The sequence below is a fragment of the Cicer arietinum genome, chromosome 6, assembly GCF_000331145.2.
Source record: "Cicer arietinum cultivar CDC Frontier isolate Library 1 chromosome 6, Cicar.CDCFrontier_v2.0, whole genome shotgun sequence".
Classification (NCBI taxonomy): domain Eukaryota; kingdom Viridiplantae; phylum Streptophyta; class Magnoliopsida; order Fabales; family Fabaceae; genus Cicer; species Cicer arietinum.
The window spans coordinates 4,909,391-4,926,541 of NC_021165.2; the positions used below are offsets into that span (position 1 = coordinate 4,909,391).

At 30.1% G+C, this 17,151-nt stretch overlaps 2 protein-coding genes across 5 annotated transcripts; one reads left to right on the top strand and one right to left on the bottom strand.

The window, feature by feature from the left end:
- Window positions 1-9,225: 9,225 nt before the first annotated feature.
- On the top strand, window positions 9,226-10,873 carry LOC101511779 (protein LURP-one-related 17). Its single transcript, XM_012716653.3, has 2 exons — window positions 9,226-9,631; window positions 10,311-10,873. The coding sequence occupies exons 1-2, from the start codon at window positions 9,338-9,340 to the stop codon at window positions 10,719-10,721; spliced, it is 705 nt and encodes a 234-aa protein (XP_012572107.1). The 5' UTR covers window positions 9,226-9,337; the 3' UTR covers window positions 10,722-10,873.
- A 383-nt stretch (window positions 10,874-11,256) lies between these two features.
- On the bottom strand, window positions 11,257-16,812 carry LOC101512093 (uncharacterized). 4 transcript variants are annotated; one of them, XM_012716731.3, is made up of 7 exons: window positions 16,487-16,812; window positions 15,438-15,577; window positions 14,918-15,256; window positions 14,668-14,823; window positions 13,295-13,629; window positions 12,569-13,076; window positions 11,257-12,044 (listed from the first exon to the last, which is right to left on the bottom strand). In XM_012716731.3, the coding sequence occupies exons 3-7, from the start codon at window positions 15,243-15,245 to the stop codon at window positions 11,518-11,520; spliced, it is 1,854 nt and encodes a 617-aa protein (XP_012572185.1). In that variant the 5' UTR covers window positions 15,246-15,256; window positions 15,438-15,577; window positions 16,487-16,812; the 3' UTR covers window positions 11,257-11,517. The 4 variants fall into 4 exon arrangements, with proteins under 4 accessions (XP_012572185.1, XP_027191460.1, XP_004503665.1 ...); XM_027335659.2 differs by having other exon boundaries at window positions 15,347-15,577; XM_004503608.4 differs by lacking the exon at window positions 15,438-15,577.
- Between the last annotated feature and the right edge of the window lie 339 nt (window positions 16,813-17,151).

Below are 17,151 nucleotides of genomic sequence, written 5' to 3' on the forward strand. Positions count from 1 at the left end.
AATAGTATCTAGATTGATCTTCAAATTGATGAACTGTGAGCAAATGATAAAAGTACATTGCACTAGCATTGTTATTGCATAAAACTATGCATGATTATCATCAAACACAATGTCAATTGACATTTGACAGCTCATTTTCACACTTGTTCACGTTTCCTTCAAACTTAAAAGCAAGAACGTTATGGGGTTGTTCAAGATCGTCATGGACTGTAATATAAATATGTGTTTAATATGTTTAAATCAAATATGAAATTTGACTAATGTGTCTAACAACTATATTCGACTATATATGAGTTTTCAAACTTCTCTTCATCTATGAAAGAAAGATCCATCAGAAGACAAAGGCAAAATTTTGACATACAATCAATATTTATTTGTTCAAGTCAAAAACTCTTCAACTAAACTCCAACTTTCATCACTATATCTTTATATCTTTGGATCATCAAGCAAACTCCAACTAATTTAACAATAGTATTAAGGAGAGTAAAAAAAAAAAACAATACTCTCTTTGTCTCATTATAATTGAGTTATACATTAAAAAAAATGTGTATAAATGAAAATGATGTGGGCCAATTGATGCACAATAAAAGGATCTTGTGTTTAGTGCAAAATTCTTGAAATATGGCAAGAAAATGAGGGAAAAACCTAATCAAATTTTACAATTAAGAAGAGAAAGAAACACACAAATAGAATCAGGTGAGAAGTGGTAAGAATGATCGCTACATTCAAGATAAATGATAAAATCTAGTGATGATCCGCCACAAAAATAAGAATGCTCTTGATGAAGATTTTGAAATGATTTAAACAAGAACCTCGAGAAGCAATACTAACTTTCTCTTTTCAATCAATGATTGAAATTCTACTTTCATTCAAAACTCCCTAAAATAAACTACAACAAAAGTATTTACTCTTAAGCGTAACTACTAGTAAGGTTGGACTAGGCCTAACAATGAAAGGCCCATTGAAACACACTAGTAAAAATGGAGCAAAATACAACTCCAAAATACAAACAATATAAACTTAAATTAAATAATTATTATAAACAAACGAACTAATGTTAAAATCTAATTATTCTATAAGTATCATAAAGGCACTTGACTTGTAATTTTATTTTTTCGTATTCCTTATTTTTCATATTTGGTCCTCATCATTCCCTCTTTCTTGTGAGAAATTCGACCTCATTTAACACAATCATTATTTACATGAAAAAAAAAAAAGCACAAGTAAATGACATGAAAATCTAAATCAATCCGTCCATCAAAATCAAATGAAAATTTTAAAAAATCATCAAATGTAGTAAGTATGTTATTCAATTTTGTCTTCTTTACAAGCAATATTACAGTACACACATAGCCAATATAAGATATGTTAAATCGGAAATGTAAGACTTCATGCACCATGGGCACCATAGTTAAATTGGACTTTGTGAAAAAAGATAAAGTTTAATCTATGTTCAAAGATTCTAACAAAAGTCTATCTCCTTCACTTTTTCCATCATGATAACCAACTGAAAAAATCACTTTGAAATAAAATAATTCTCTTATTGACAAAAATGGACTCACATGAAATTTCAGAAGAATTTTTAAGAACATGTAAAGTAAAAAAAAGATGAAGTAGTGAATCTAGTACTCGATTGTGAAACTAATCCTTGAGAGCCAATGCGAAAAACATTTATGCTAACATTTTAATTTATAAGGGATGAGCTTTCTAACCTAACAAACAAAGTTCCATTTTCAGAACGTATATTGAGTTTACTATGAATTAAGTAAGCATCAACACATACATCACTTATGTTAATGAAGGCATCAAAGTTATGGTTCATATGTACAGAGTAATCAACATTAAGGAAGAAAAATATTTCAACATGCATATTTTCAAAATTAACAATCAAATAGGTAGAGAGTTCAACATTTAGAAATACCACACAAAGATCCCAAACAATGATATGTTTCATGTGATGATACATTCTCAAGAGCATAGTTGTCTTTGGAAGTATCCCTTTGTGCAATATGGCAACCTAGGAAGTTGTGAATTGTCTCATTTGATCGCAGACCGTTAAGAACCTTCAAAAATAGATTAAGGTGACTGGATAGAAAATTAGCATTAGTGATCAAGCAATCATACTCAATTGAAAAATTATGCATGGATAACTTTACCAACATTACTCCATTTTCCTTAGGCTTACTTTTATCCCCAACTTTTTCTTTTACCTCATTATTTCCTTTTTCCTCAAGTTACACTCAAATGTGTATTGAAAATTTGTTTGTATTTTCTCTTTTTCTCTCAATGCTATTTTTTTTTCCTCTCAAAAGTTAATTTTTCTACCTTTCTTGCCTCTTTTATCAACCTCTCATCATATAAATAGTTCACATACATATGTTGCATCAATCACAAAATCTCTTATATATTCCTCATATGTCATACTTTGTCTCTAATGTTTTCCAAATTATACTCATATAGTTACTACTTTTGCCAAATTATTTTTGTTAGATCTTAGTATAATATCAATATTAGAGTGTACAAAGGACGGATTAGGTCGAGTTTGATGTATAACTTATTCGGTTTCAATATTTGATTGGGTTAAATTTTAAATCTTAACTCGTCCTTAACCCGATTAAACTCGATGAGTTGCGGGTTCATTAAGGACGAGACGAAATAAAGACGAGATCGGATTGATCCCAAGACGAGACGTCAAATAGTAATCCTTAAACTTGTTTTTTTAGAAAGAAAAAAAAAATAAACATAAAGAAACTCATAATAAGTCACATATGGTTACAACTTGTCAATTCATTGAAGAGTAGTAATTCATAATATTATTTTACAAACTATAAATTACTAAGTTAGTTATTAATTTTTGTAGAAAGGGTGAATCAATAATAACCTAAAGTAATAACAAAAAATAATAATTTATCTTTAAATTAATTTGGGACGGGACGTGTAATTCGAACCCAGTCTTTTTCTATCTTATCCTTATCTTGTCTTTAAGATGAGTACTTTGGTAAAATGATTTATATCTTTTTTCTAATTATTATATTTTTTTAATACATGTGTAAAAATCTTATACAACATTTATTGTGAGACAGAGAAAAAATACATTAAAATTAAAAGAGTAATTTATTTTAGGACATTTATATATTACAAATTGGTTAATTATTGTAAGAATGAGGGAGTAGTACTAAGACGAGCTAATGATTTTTTTTTTTTTATTTTTAAAAAAAGAAGACAAATGAATGGTTTAAAAACATACTGAAAATAATGATGAAAATTAAGGGGTGTGATGCAGAATAAGTCTGCCGATGCATTTGAGTGTGAATGTAAATTAACAAAAATATCACATTTATACGATCAAACAAAAAGTTTCACATTCAAGATGGAGGAATTTGATTTAAATATAAGAATTTCATTGAAATTATTTGATACATCTTAAAAAAACAAAATGGCCATGCGATACATATGTTACTAACTTGACATCATCAAGTCTAATAAAATTGGTTATTATTTTAAGAAAAAAACGGTTATTATTTAATTAAAAGACAAAACTTGCGCTACCTATTTGTTGTGTTGAATATTCTCCCAACATAAATAGGGTAACTAATTTGAAATTTAAATTTAATTAAAAAATTAATTAATCAATACAGCGTATTATAGTAGATCCTTGACTTTGTTAAGTTGTATTAATTTAGTCGTCACTTCGTCAAAATTACAAAATTGTCCTTAATTTTTTACTAATTTAATCAAATTAGTACTTTTCACCAAATCTCGTCGTTTAGTGGTTGAGAACACGTGGCAATATTAAAAAATCAAAAATATATAAAATAAAAACATCTTTAAGATGTGTTTATGTGGGAGTTAACGTGTCACCTCATCAATTTGCAACATTGTTAGTGAATATTTTTTACGGAGAAATTAATCTGATTAACGTTATAGACTATTTTAAAATTTTGACAAAGTGAAAGACTAGATTGATACAACTTAACAAAGTCAATGACCAAGTTGAATATTTTCTCAAATGAAAAATTAGATCTCTTTGTTTCACTGCAATTCGACAACATATCTCTTTAAAAAATTTCATCCATGAGCTTTACACATTAGTATCCATAAGCATAACCATTTCCAAAAGCAACTGCAGCAAATAACAAATTATCAGCTTGCTACCCACGTACACATAATATATAGCATATGAGTGTGAATTGGCTTAATTGGTGAATCATTTGTGGCCCTTCCATTGGTTCTCAAAATTCGTTGTTTTACCGGATTCTCTCTTCCAATAGTGCATTTTACCCATTGTGAGCAAAAATGAGGGGTGGAATTAACAATCCCCTTCCATTTTGTTTCATATTCATCGTAATCTTGTTGGGGCACATGTATCACTTGAAGTTGGGCTACCAAATTGTTGAAGGCCCATATGTTTAAAAATTCAATTTGGCACGTATACCACCCACCAATCAAAGACAAAACATTATTCACAAAATCATATAATGCTAAAAGTTATTATTACATACAAATTTATACCAATAACTTTTTAGAAGTCTTTTTCGGGTAACATAAGTAATACCATTCCCAAGGATATTAAGGATAATTAAGTTGAAAATAATTATCACCTTTGTAAGTAAGAATTACATTTTGATCAGTTGTCCACTCAAGTAACCTTGCTAGTATTGTCTTTATCAATGCGAATCGATGCTTTATCTCCCTTCTCCAAAGTTTATACCATTCTGGACAAACTCGGATTTTCTCTTGAAAATATCAACGAACAATCATAATTAACAAAATAATATTGTAAATAAAAAAGAATGAAATAAAATTAATTATTTATTAGACCTCATTAGGATGAATGACCGTCGTTTATTAAACGACAGGTTCCGAGGGTCTTTTATCACTTTGTTTGTTGTACTTGAATTTAAACAATAACAAAAAGTTAAATGTACGTAATTTCAATGAGCAAATAGAACACAAACAAATAGTAAACGTTGAAATTACTTGGATTTATTTATAAATGAGGGTGATAGATAGTATAATATTAAAAATAGATTTGTTTTCACAATATGTATAATCATGACTATTTAATTTAAAAAATAGATAATAAAATTGGAAAATAAGCAAAATTATAAATTTCAGTCAAATGTTGTTCATTAACTATATGTATGTTACGATAGAACCGTGAATTATACTAGCACCACCAATTACTTATATCGATTTAAATAAGAAATTTTCACTGAACATGAATCAAGAATCTCTAAAATAGACCATAAATATTAAAAAAGTAATGAGAAGATTATTTGTTTATGAAGCACAATAGTCACTATTTTTGAGAATCAAAACCAAATTCTTATCTCTTTATCTGAAACACTGTACAACCACTAGTTATTATATCAATAAAATTTAATATATTTAATTTAAAATTAAAATTAAATACATTATTTTTTTTAACTCATTTTTAATTATATTTCTAATCGGAGAAATACTTTTTCAAAGACAAAAGATTTGAAACATTCAAAACAATTAAAAGATGTAACATAAATTTTTTATTTATAAATGTAAAAGAATATCAATAATGCTTAATTTTAAAAATAAATCTAACGTAAAAGACAATTTACTTATTTTAAACAATTATCAAATTGTATAGATCTTTAAAAGATTAATATATTGACTAATAATCTAGTAATCTAGTCAATGACGTTAAAGTAGTGGATGAATTACAACCGTTATAATATTTAATTTTTATAATAATTATATCTAAATTAATGTTTATAAATAATTGTGATATGTTAATAGTATAAATTTTTTTATCATGATAATGTATAAAATATTTGTACAAAATATTTTTATCATGCATTTGTATATTTACCATTATCATTTAGACAAAGTAAAAAATATTAAATTAAAAATAATGTATATAGTATTAGTATTAATGAAAAATAGATATCAATTTTAAGACATTTTTTTTATATAAATTAATCGTTGATTGTAGAACGGGGGAGTGAGTATATAACATGAGATTGAATCATTTTGTGCTTACATGATATACTACTAATTGTATAATCTTTGCTTCACTTATCTCATCAAGTCTTCTGCTTGGATTATGTGTTGGTTAATAAAATTATTTTCTTCTTAAAATAATATAGACGCCTTAAAAAAGAATAAGAATTGGCTTCTATAATAAATGCACAGTAGTATGCTATTTACAATCTTAGCCGTCAAATCGGACGATTTAAATTACAAAATAATAAAATTAACTTTAGATGATCTCGTTAATTTAAAACCGGGTGTTTGAGATGCATTATTGCACAAAATACATTAAATTTAAATTCTAAAAATATTGTAATAAAAAGATTTTGTCTATCCTACCTTTAATTATTGTGGATAATTTATACAACATTCATTAAAAATTAACTATACAAATAAATTTGCAAGTGAAATAAATATTAATGTATAGACATGACTTACAAATTTACATACGTAGTTAATTTTTATTAAATGTTTGTATAAATCATTTATAATTTTTCAAATACATTTTAAACTTCATCTAATAAAAACATCAATTCACTACTGAAAAAGAAACACTAAGTTGTACCTAAAAAACAAACACTTTGCTTTCGCTGTCAAACGGCACAAGGTCCCTCTGCTTGAGAGTGGTCGGTCAGTCCTTTTTATCTTCTCTTGACATTGATGTCTAATGTCTTTCGTTTTAATTTGTATGGTAATGAAATTAATTTAATAAGAAAATTCAATTTAGAACATTACAAATTTGATCTCGCCCTTCTAACGTAATTCCAATTTCAAGTCTTTTTTTTTTCTTTTAAGATTTATAAAAAATAATATTATTAGAACACAAAGACACAAATTTAATATATCAATATTTTATTTGTGTCCTTCAAATTTGATATTAAAATAATATTAATTATTTATAAATACATTGCTGCGGATAGAGCCAAGAAAACATGTATAAACAAACCAATTACCTTTGAAAACAAGAAAATAGTGTCTTGGATTGTTATTACGCCTTGCCGCCCCACGCGTCACTGCTTCTCGTTGAATCTCGAAATATCTCTCCCCAATTCTCATCCATAAATAAATGTGTCGACGTCGACTCTCTTACTTTTTTACTGTTCTAATTCTTGGTTTAATCGAATATCAACTTGTTATTTCTAATTCCTATCCTTTGTCAAAATCTTGTTATTTTTAATGTTTTCAGAACTTGTTGTACATTTGGTAAATTCAACCCTTGGTAATTAGTGTTGCAAATAGATGAACAAGACTTTCTAAGACTAAGTTCAATTTTGACATGATAAAAAAATTAAGCATGAGTCTGATATATTACTTATCATAAATTTATTTTTTAGTTGAGTTTAATCAATTTAAATGTTTGGTATGATCTATTAAATATATTTAAATTTCTATTTTAAATTAACGTAGTAAAATAAATGTCTAATATGATCTATTAGCATATTTAAATTGTGGTGTGCAAGACAACTTTGTTAGTTTATTGGATGAAAGCGCAGTTGATGTAGCAGCTGCAACAGGACATCAAACCTGGGAATCCTATGTTGTCTATGTTGCTAAACCAACCTCTAACAAATTTAAATGTAATATTGACGCGTCATTGGTAGTTTTGTTTTAAGTAAAGCAAAGTGAAGGCGAAGTGTGCGATTTGGTATCAGCTATTAATTGGGTTCATTACTTAGAACTAGATAATGTGGATTTTGAGCTCCACTCTAAATAAGTGGTGGATAGTTTTCATAAGACTAGATATAATGCCTCGGATTTCAGAGCAGTTCTAACATGTATTTGATTAGTAATAAATTACTTCAATTTTTTAAAAAGGTAATAACAAAGAGAGTTCGGTTAAGATAAAATTGAGACAAGATAAGAAAATAAAATTGGATAATGATAACATTACTCTATTACTCTACTATGTGTTAAATGTTGTGATAAGAATTAATATAATATTATTTTATTATATTATATCATATTTTTTGTCACATTAAATCAAATTTAAATAACAAAATTACTTTAATAAGACAATAACATATTATTTTCCAAAACTAACTAGAACACTTTTAAATTTTAAAATAAAAAAAAAATAAATAAGTACAAAATAATTTTATAAATCTAAATTAAACAAAAAATATCACTGATTACAAAACAATTTTATTTTATATGTTTGATAAGCTAATAAAATAAAATATATATTATGTGAAATGAAAAAAGCTATCCTTATTAAAAAAATGTTTTAAAATTTAAACTAATACTTCTATTTGATAATTTTGAATGGTTATTTGTTGTTCACGAGAATTAATTTATAAGTTATTATCAATTTAAAAAATTAAATAAAAATATAATTAAAGGTCATAATATCTATTTAAAAATGTTAAAAATACATTAAATAACATATAAGAGTGTGTAAATTGTATTTAGAAGTGCAAATTAATTAAGAAATCACTAGAAGTGTTTGACATCAAACAAATCGTGATTGACTCTCTCCTGAAAATAGTTTCATTGTTTAAAATATTATCGAATTTAAATTAAGATGACATGTCTCTTTATATAAAATATATTTATAATAAAATAATAGTCAAAGGACTTATTTTATTGATGTATGTGAATCAATGAGGTTGGTGAAAAAACTTTTATTTAAAAGAAAATATCTAATAAATTAATGTACCAAATTAAAGAAAAGTTGTTGGAATTTAACGAATGAATAAAAAATAAAAAAATAAATAAAAATACGAATATTGAACAAAATATAAATTACCGAATCTACCTTTCTAAAACATAAATACTTTGAATAAAAATGTAGTGTGGAAATTATTTGTCTATCGCTCTTAGTCCAAAGAACTACACATTAGGCATGTCTTGATAGTCACAGCTCAAGTTGTATCCTTATTTATTAGCTCAAGTTGTTGCTAAAGCTCCTTTATTAATGCTTCTAAAAACCAAGTGTGGAAGAACAAATCTAAAAAGCAAAATAGGTGAAGAAGCACAATGCATGTGGTCTTAACCAATTAGAGAGTAATAAAAACATTACATATCAATAAGTAATAACTATTCTTGTTTCACAAAAGATCCCGTGTGCTTAATAGCTACTATAGTCCACACTAGCTAGACTCCACTCTATAAGCATTGTGGACCAACTTGCGTCAACTTATTAATTATTCCTTTGAAAAAATTGAAACGCAATACGTGTGAACACGCATACATTGTTGATATAAATAATATAATAACATTAAGGAAATAATCCCCTGAAACATAGTGTCTAGCTAAGTAGCCATTTAGACATTGTTAAATAACAACACAAAAACAAAGTAAGGGTTGAAGAAGTGAAAGAAACATAGACATGAGGGTGTTTCCTAGGTTCAAGTTTTTGTCTAGAGCAGTTGTTCACCAGGAAAACGAAGGTGAGCATGATTTGGTGTTGGAGAGAAACAAATATCCTATTGTAACAGAAGGAAATTTGTGCACAACACTAACTGTTTGGAAAAAATCACTTTTAATGAATTGTAAAGGATTCACTGTGATTGATTCAGATGGAAACCTTGTGTATCGTGTTGATAATTACTCCTTGCACCCCCATGAAGTCATTCTTATGGATGCTTCAGGAAATTCTCTTCTCACCATGCGCCGCCATAGGGTATCACTTCCCCCTTCATCTTTCTTTTCTATTGCTTTTAGCCTTAATTACTTCATACAATACATGTTTATAATTATACATCCACTATTCCATAATTTGCATTCCAGTCTGGGTGATATTTTGTTGCAATTCATTCATATATAAATTGATTCAACTATTGTTCTATTCAAACTAAACAATTATTGTTGAGATTTATGTTCTATTTTATTAGAATTATAAAAAAAATAATGTGGTATTTAATAATTTAGAGATTTTTATTATAGATTTTAAAATAATTGTTGTGTTTGTGTACAGCAATGAACGTCACATTTTTTAAGCCTATTATAAAAAATAATTTACTTTTTAGATTATTTTCAGAAATAATTTATTTACTTCCGAAAAATAATTTTTAACAAAGAGACTCTTTATTTACTTCCTTGTTTGTAATTCACGTAATGATAAAGCCATGGATCACAAGAGAAAAAGAGTATTTTCAATTCATAAAAGATAATGAATTGTAGTGTCTTTTTTTGTTTTCTGAGAAATAATTATAGAGTTTAATTTTACAAGAACACTAACACCGCTAAACTCCTGATTATAACAAAAAATTCATTCATATTTATGATGTTATTATTATGTTATATAGAATGTAGTCTTAATAAAAAAATATAATAATAATGTTACTATGATTTGATTGCAGAAGCTTGGATTAGTAGATAGCTGGAATGTGTATAAAGGGGAAAAGATAGGGAAGCATTGTACGAGGAGAACATGTAAATTGAGTCGGTCAAGAAAGAGTTCTCCAGTTTGTTGCGTAAGGAAGAGTGTGAATATATTAAACGGCAATCCCAATGTACAGGCATACGTCTACCGTGTAACTTCGGATTCGTGTAAACGACACGCGGCGTTTACAGTTGAAGGTTCTTATGCAAACAGAACGTGTAAGGTGTTGGATGAGTATAAGAATACTCTAGCTGAAATCAAAAGAAAGGAAGCTGATACTAAATATGTTTCTTTTGGGATTGATATTTTTCAGTTGATTGTTTATCCTGGGTTTGATCCTGGGTTTGCCATGGCACTTGTTTTGCTACTGGATCAAATGTTTTCATAACATAATTCAGATAGGATAATAATACATTTTCAATTTGTACTTTCTATATGTTATTATCTCACATACCATTGAAAAAATGACAAATGCAAGCTATTTATGAATTCATTTGTAACTGATTGCAATCCCAGCTGTAAACATTTTAGTGTGTTTGGTTCAACTTTCACCAAAATTAATTCTGAATGAATAAAATTATTTCTGATAAAATTTAAGTTTAAATGATTTAAGTTAAATAAAAATGAGTTCAATAACAAATTTACGAGTAAAAATTGATTCTAAATGAAAAAACTCCAAATTTTAGCTCTACTCATAACAACAAAACATGTCATAATTAATTATGCATCTCTATAATCAATTTTCCCTTCTCCAAAAATATAAACAAACATAAATAAAACCGAACATGCAATTAAAACTGTTCATAGTTCCCTATGTAACGCACAAATACCCCAGTCATTGCTAAGGGGTATACATTGCACGAAAAAAGGTATTCTGTCATTGTAACGCAATTCTACACACGCACGCACGCACCCATACAATCGGACAAAAAGGAGATATCCTCGTCTCAATACATGTTCCTCCCCAGTAAGCAATGAATTATGCTGTTTTATACAACTGTGTTTAATGTTACAACATCTGAATCATGTTTGCCCTTGGACATGACCCTAGCAACAAATTCATTGCAGGCTTGCAGTCACAGCATAATAAATATATACAACAAGCAGCCTTTCAATAACCTAAACATTTGCTAATCACACAACAGCTCCTAGTTGCTGATGAGTCTACAGTCAATAAGGATTGATCAATCTGACTTGTCCCTTCCCCTTTTCCAATCCATCAATACTAATTTTCCAACTTGATGTTGACCACCATCATAAGCCTTATCCAAATCCCTTGGAGGTGGGGGCATCATCATACAATGTTGCTTTACGATGCTCGAATTTGTCCGTTTGTTTTCTACATTTGAGTCCCTAACTAGTTTACTGGGTAATGATCTACCTGATTTTGAAGTTGGCCATGGACAGGCTCCTTTCTTCACATTATTGGAGTGACTGCTATTCTTATTATCGATGGTCGAAAGCTTTGGCTTCTTTGATGGCATTATCTGCTCCACTCTCCTGGCCACCTTGTCAGATCGAACCACTGAAACTGCCGTTGAAGGGACGTCTTCAAGTTTCTCGTTGGAGTTAAAATAGCAAGCTTTCATGGCCTTATGCGAAGTTTTCCTTTGCCATCTCAAAATTCCATCTGAGCTCTGCCTAATTGGGTGAGTTTTAATTTCACAGAGAGTTTGTGCAGCAGCTAATACTGTTGGGCAACGTTCATCTGCTGCAAACAAAAATGATAAGCAGAAGGTCTTGCTAAAAAAGCAACTTCTAAAAGAAAACACCATGTACATAATTATTCAGACAAGTGTCCACTAGCAAAAAATGTGTTTTACTCAATAACAATATACAATTTTCTTTGCATTAAACTTGGCCTACGAATTGACTGAGATCTGTCAGATGACTCCAAAAGGGAGAAAGTGAAGGGAGAGAGGAGAGAAGGGAGAAGACTAAACAGAAAGTTTCGTCCTCAACCTTGACATGTGACGTCATACTAGTCTCTCTGCACTAACATAACATGAATAGGAGATTTCAATTTATGTTTTTTGTCCGTCCCCTCAATTCTCAATGTACGTTTTTGTTGGACACCTTAGTCATCTGCTATGGACTAAAATTATTGACGGAACATAGGTCGATTCCTTTTAATTATGATAATGAGTGCCAAAGCTGGGGGTGGACATGTAGTTCAACCGAAGAAAAAGTAGAGATAACAAGTTAAAAATTCAGGTAGCTTAAGATGATTATTACCTGTATCAACCTGAAAATCTTTAGAACAAGTTATGGGAGACGACGAATCCAACCGACGAAAAGGAAGATTAGCAAACAAAGATTGAAAAACTTTGTTGTCTGAATTTCCAGATGAAGGGACAAGGCTCTGATCATAACTGAATGAATCAAAGTTCGTGAACGAACTGCGATCAATATCCGTAGAGCTAGCAATGACACCTATCCTTGCCCATTTACCTTGACATGTACTTCTACTGGTTGATAACTTAGCTGTGTCAGAATTAGTTCTACAATGGCCACCAAAAGCATGTGACCATGGGAAGGCTGGCAAGCTTGGTCGACGAGATACCTGCTTGCCCGAACGTAGATCATTACTATTCTTTGTGCTAATCGCAGGTTTGGAGACATCAATCAGCAAAGACTCAAAATCTCGGAATGGATGTAGTGCAATCCGTTCTAATACATCCTTAGGTTGACAAAATGGAAAGTCAAGCGGACTAGCTGTACATTCTGTTTTGCTACAGAGATCCTGGATGTCAAGCACTAGTGAGTACAAAATCACATTTACATTATATACAGATCAATCATATGTAGAAGCAAGTTACTTTGCATAAATGATCAAGCACAAGTAGTAAGTTCCTTTTAGTGATCAAATGACACAGCCTTCATGGGCAGTCCACAAAATTCAAAAAATTTATTTTCTTATAACAGAAACTGAATGTATACTTGAAACAATTTAATACTAACCTTCTGACATGAAGACGTATCTGTTGCGCAAGACTTCTCTTTATCCACATTAACAGCACTTTCTACTGCACAAACTGAACTAAATTGGAAAGTGGACATTTTCTTGTTGGGAGAGTAGTCCACCTCCATATTTTGAGACTGAACAGGTTTTGGGAACTGAAGGATACAACAAGCCTTTCTAACTGAACTCAAAAAACTTCCATTGTTTGATGTTTTCTTCCCTTTATCTTTGCTTATAGTGGGGCAGTCAAAAGTGCCCTTAAGGAGTTCTTCTAACGGGGGCTCATCCACGAGCTTTGTGACATCATGAAAATCATGTTTCAGACCATATAAACCTAGCAAATAGTTTCCAAAAGTCCGTTGAAGTTAATTTAAACTCTACTCAGTAATTGCAGCAACAAATCATTAAAAAAAAGATTCAGGTAGATAGCATCACTTTTAAACATTACTATCATAAAAAACAAAAGAGTGATTTGTTACTTGGAATTGTAGGTTAATGATGGGATGACAGATTAGAAGAACACATCATTTGCTGATGTATGGCTGCACGTAAGCTTAGATACTAACTATCAGGCATTATAGGTAGGTGGTATAAAATCATAATTAGGAAGCCATTATTTTTATATGCTCGCATAAAAAGTTGGCTCAGAAATTTATACTGTAAATTGTAATTAAACCAAAAATATACGACAGTGTAAATTTTAACAAGGGCAAAGAATTAAACAACAAAAACAACAACCAAGCCTTGTCCCAATAAGTAGGGTCGGCAACATGGATCAAACAACACCATTATGAGATAACAAATTCCAAAACGTCCTTAAAATTTAATCGTTAGCGCTCTTGATTGGGGTAATTTCAGATATTTTCAATTTAAAAGCACCATAAAAGCATTTGGCTTCTCCTCTCACTCTGCTTCACCCCTACTGTCATTTTTCACCCTCTCACTAATATAGTATAAATTATGTAAAAGATTGAAAATATCAACCATCCCACTCTTTGCTCCGTATAGCATTTTTTGGGTCATTCGCTATCTGGGATTGACGCCGCTGCTAATAACAGAGCCCCAACTGTGTTAGTCTTTGAAAAATAATACAATTAGACAACTTTAGATGGTTTTTCATAGAGATTAAATGGAATAGCCTGAATAATTAATGCTCTAAAACACAAACTTATAATTCAGATAAAAAAGGGTTAAATCCGCAGCTATGTACATTCAATCACCATATGATAAAAGCAAAGTAAATAAATACATGAATGAAAAATTCGTGAAGAAAGGGAAACTACAGGAGATTTACAGAGAGAGAGAGAGAAATGGCCCTAATAATTACATTACATTATATTACATACCAATTACCAACAAAAAAAAAACATACCAAAAAAGTTGTTCGCTCCTCCAGCAGAACTGAAGACTGATGTGCCTGCTTTCATAGACGATGACTCAAATTTAGCCTTTGCAGAGGGCACTTTAAAGCTCTTCTTATCACCACGCTTGCTATTAATGCTCTTTTGCTTCGGTAAATGACTTTTCTCTATACCAAAAGTTTATCAAGGGAAAACAAGTTCAGAGCATGTAGACAGAAAGCCACTGTTGGTTTTTTGGGGTTTGTTTGGGTAAAATAATACCTGGAGAAGCACACTTCGGATTATGTGATCCATGCTTGTCAGAAATATCCTTTGAGTCTTCAGTTCCATTAGGGCTCGTATTATCTTCTGATTGGGACATCCGTGGCCGTTTTGAACATGAACTGCTACTCCTACTAGATTTTGCTGATTTTCGTTGTAATGATACACCTTCTATTCTGGAAGTAGTTAGAGCCCCATTTTTACCATTACCACTGAGCACATTTTTTGATAAGTCTTCGGCCTTGAGATGGGGAAGCTGACTAGAACTCTTACAGAGTGGAGTCTTTAAAAATTCATTACAGGAGGGAATCTCGGCAGAAGTTTTCATATTTGCAACAACTGGCACAACATCATTGACCAAATAAGATCACGCAATAATCAATAGAAAAGCAAAAAGATGACGAGTATATCAAAGTTAGGAAGACTAACATTATACGCTAAACATCCTAAAATGGATAATTCAACCACTGCGATAGACATGAAATGAATAACTGTATGTGGGACCCCCCAAAAGATTTACCAAGTAGTGCTGGAGGAATATCCCGGACATTTAAAGTAACAACTGTTTGTGAAAGCGAGCATCTCCAACAGTTGGCAGAGTTCTCATGGCTCCCAACACAACAGGCGGATCTTCTTAGGGCCGGGCAGGTGCCATAGCCCCTACAGCGTTATTTTCATTGATATAGTAGTAACATTAATTTATTGTACATATATTGTGATTTTGAAAATGAATAAATATCTTACAGCTACCTAGTGGATAAGTGTTATCCCGTTTCCCCTGCGACCATGGATCGATCCCCGGGGTTGAAAGTTTTTATATTTTATAGGTTTATGGTATAATATTTTTGTCAAAGAAAAACTCAAAAAAATGTAAAATGCATGATCCAAACCATGTGAGTCTCCCTAAAATTGAAAAACAAAACAAACATACATACATATACAGCATGCAACGCATATTATATACTCTCCATTAACTGGCATAAAAACAACTAGATGTGTCCCTATGCAACATCAAGTTCAACCTTCTGTCGAATAAAACCCATAGATACTAATAAATAAATAAAAACACTATATTGACCATGACCACACTTGAAGCACTCGTGAGTAGATTAGTTTTCAGTAATCAAGGTGATAAAATCACGAATATCCCCATCAGAGAAGCAGAATAACACACAAATCAATTATATAAAAAAAACCAAAAAATTAAAAATTATGAAGTCTAATTTATCACAGCAATTTTATTTCCCCAGCCTTGAAATTTACATTAGGTCAAGAAACAAATATAATTTTATATTATTTATTTCATAAAGTTGAAGATTATCCTCAATTAAACAACAAAATAGCACAGACAAAGACACCAAAAGCACAAAACTAATGAGTAATGACAGAGATAGTCAAGTATATAGTAATTAATTGAATAAAAAAAATTTTAAAAATGCAAGGGTAAGAAGAACAACATTAATTTTTATTTTTATTTTGAAAATTAAAAACAACATCAATTAACGTAAATAAACTTGAAGCAAAAAAAAAAACGAAATTAGTTTGAAGTAAGGATGAGAAGCAACAAACCATTTTGGAATTGAGATGATGAATTAGAGAAATGAATTGAATTTGAGTGTGTAGGTCTACCAAAAGCCTCGGATCCCATGAATTTAGATGAAAAGGGAAAGTCAATTGGAAAGAAGAGAAACCCTAAACCCCTTTCTCTTAGCCATGAGGCATAGAAGTGAAGAGAGTTTGGTAGAGATGAGAAACAATGTTGCGGCTGTAGGAAGTGGTTTTAGGGCAAATTAGTAGAATGAAAGAGGTATATATAGTTTTCGGGAAATGATCTTGTGTCTTCTCATATTGTCCGTCCGTTCGGAATATTCCGGTGAGGGCGATCTAACATTTTTTTATTGTTTTTTTATTTATTTTTTATTGCGGTCTTCTTATTTTCGACTTCGTTGTTTTAGGGTTAGTTGGTTCCTTGACGTGGCATTATCCACTTTGCTAGTGGATCAATTAATGACGCAATCTCAGAGGATTCTCTATTTTCATTATTTTCTTTCTATACTCCTATTTTTCTAATTTCAAATTATTTTATTTTTATCAATATTCTCTCATTCCCCCTAAAATTATAATAAGATCACCGAATTCAAAATTAAATAATATTTTCGATACAATAGTGATAGATTCAACATTTTAAATAAGAGGATAGATTCGTAATATAAATCTATAACGCTAAAAATACT

Coding starts and splice junctions, on each gene's coding strand:
- LOC101511779 (XM_012716653.3), top strand. CDS start 9,338: ATGAGGGTGTTTCCTAGGTTCAAGTTTTTGTCTAGAGCAGTTGTTCAC. Junction 9,632..10,310: donor TCACCATGCGCCGCCATAGG/GTATCACTTCCC, acceptor ATTTGATTGCAG/AAGCTTGGATTAGTAGATAG.
- LOC101512093 (XM_004503608.4), bottom strand. CDS start 16,565: ATGGGATCCGAGGCTTTTGGTAGACCTACACACTCAAATTCAATTCAT. Junction 15,257..16,486: donor ATCATCTCAATTCCAAAATG/GTTTGTTGCTTC, acceptor ATGTTGTGCCAG/TTGTTGCAAATATGAAAACT. Junction 13,630..14,667: donor AGGAGCGAACAACTTTTTTG/GTATGTTTTTTT, acceptor ACTATTTGCTAG/GTTTATATGGTCTGAAACAT.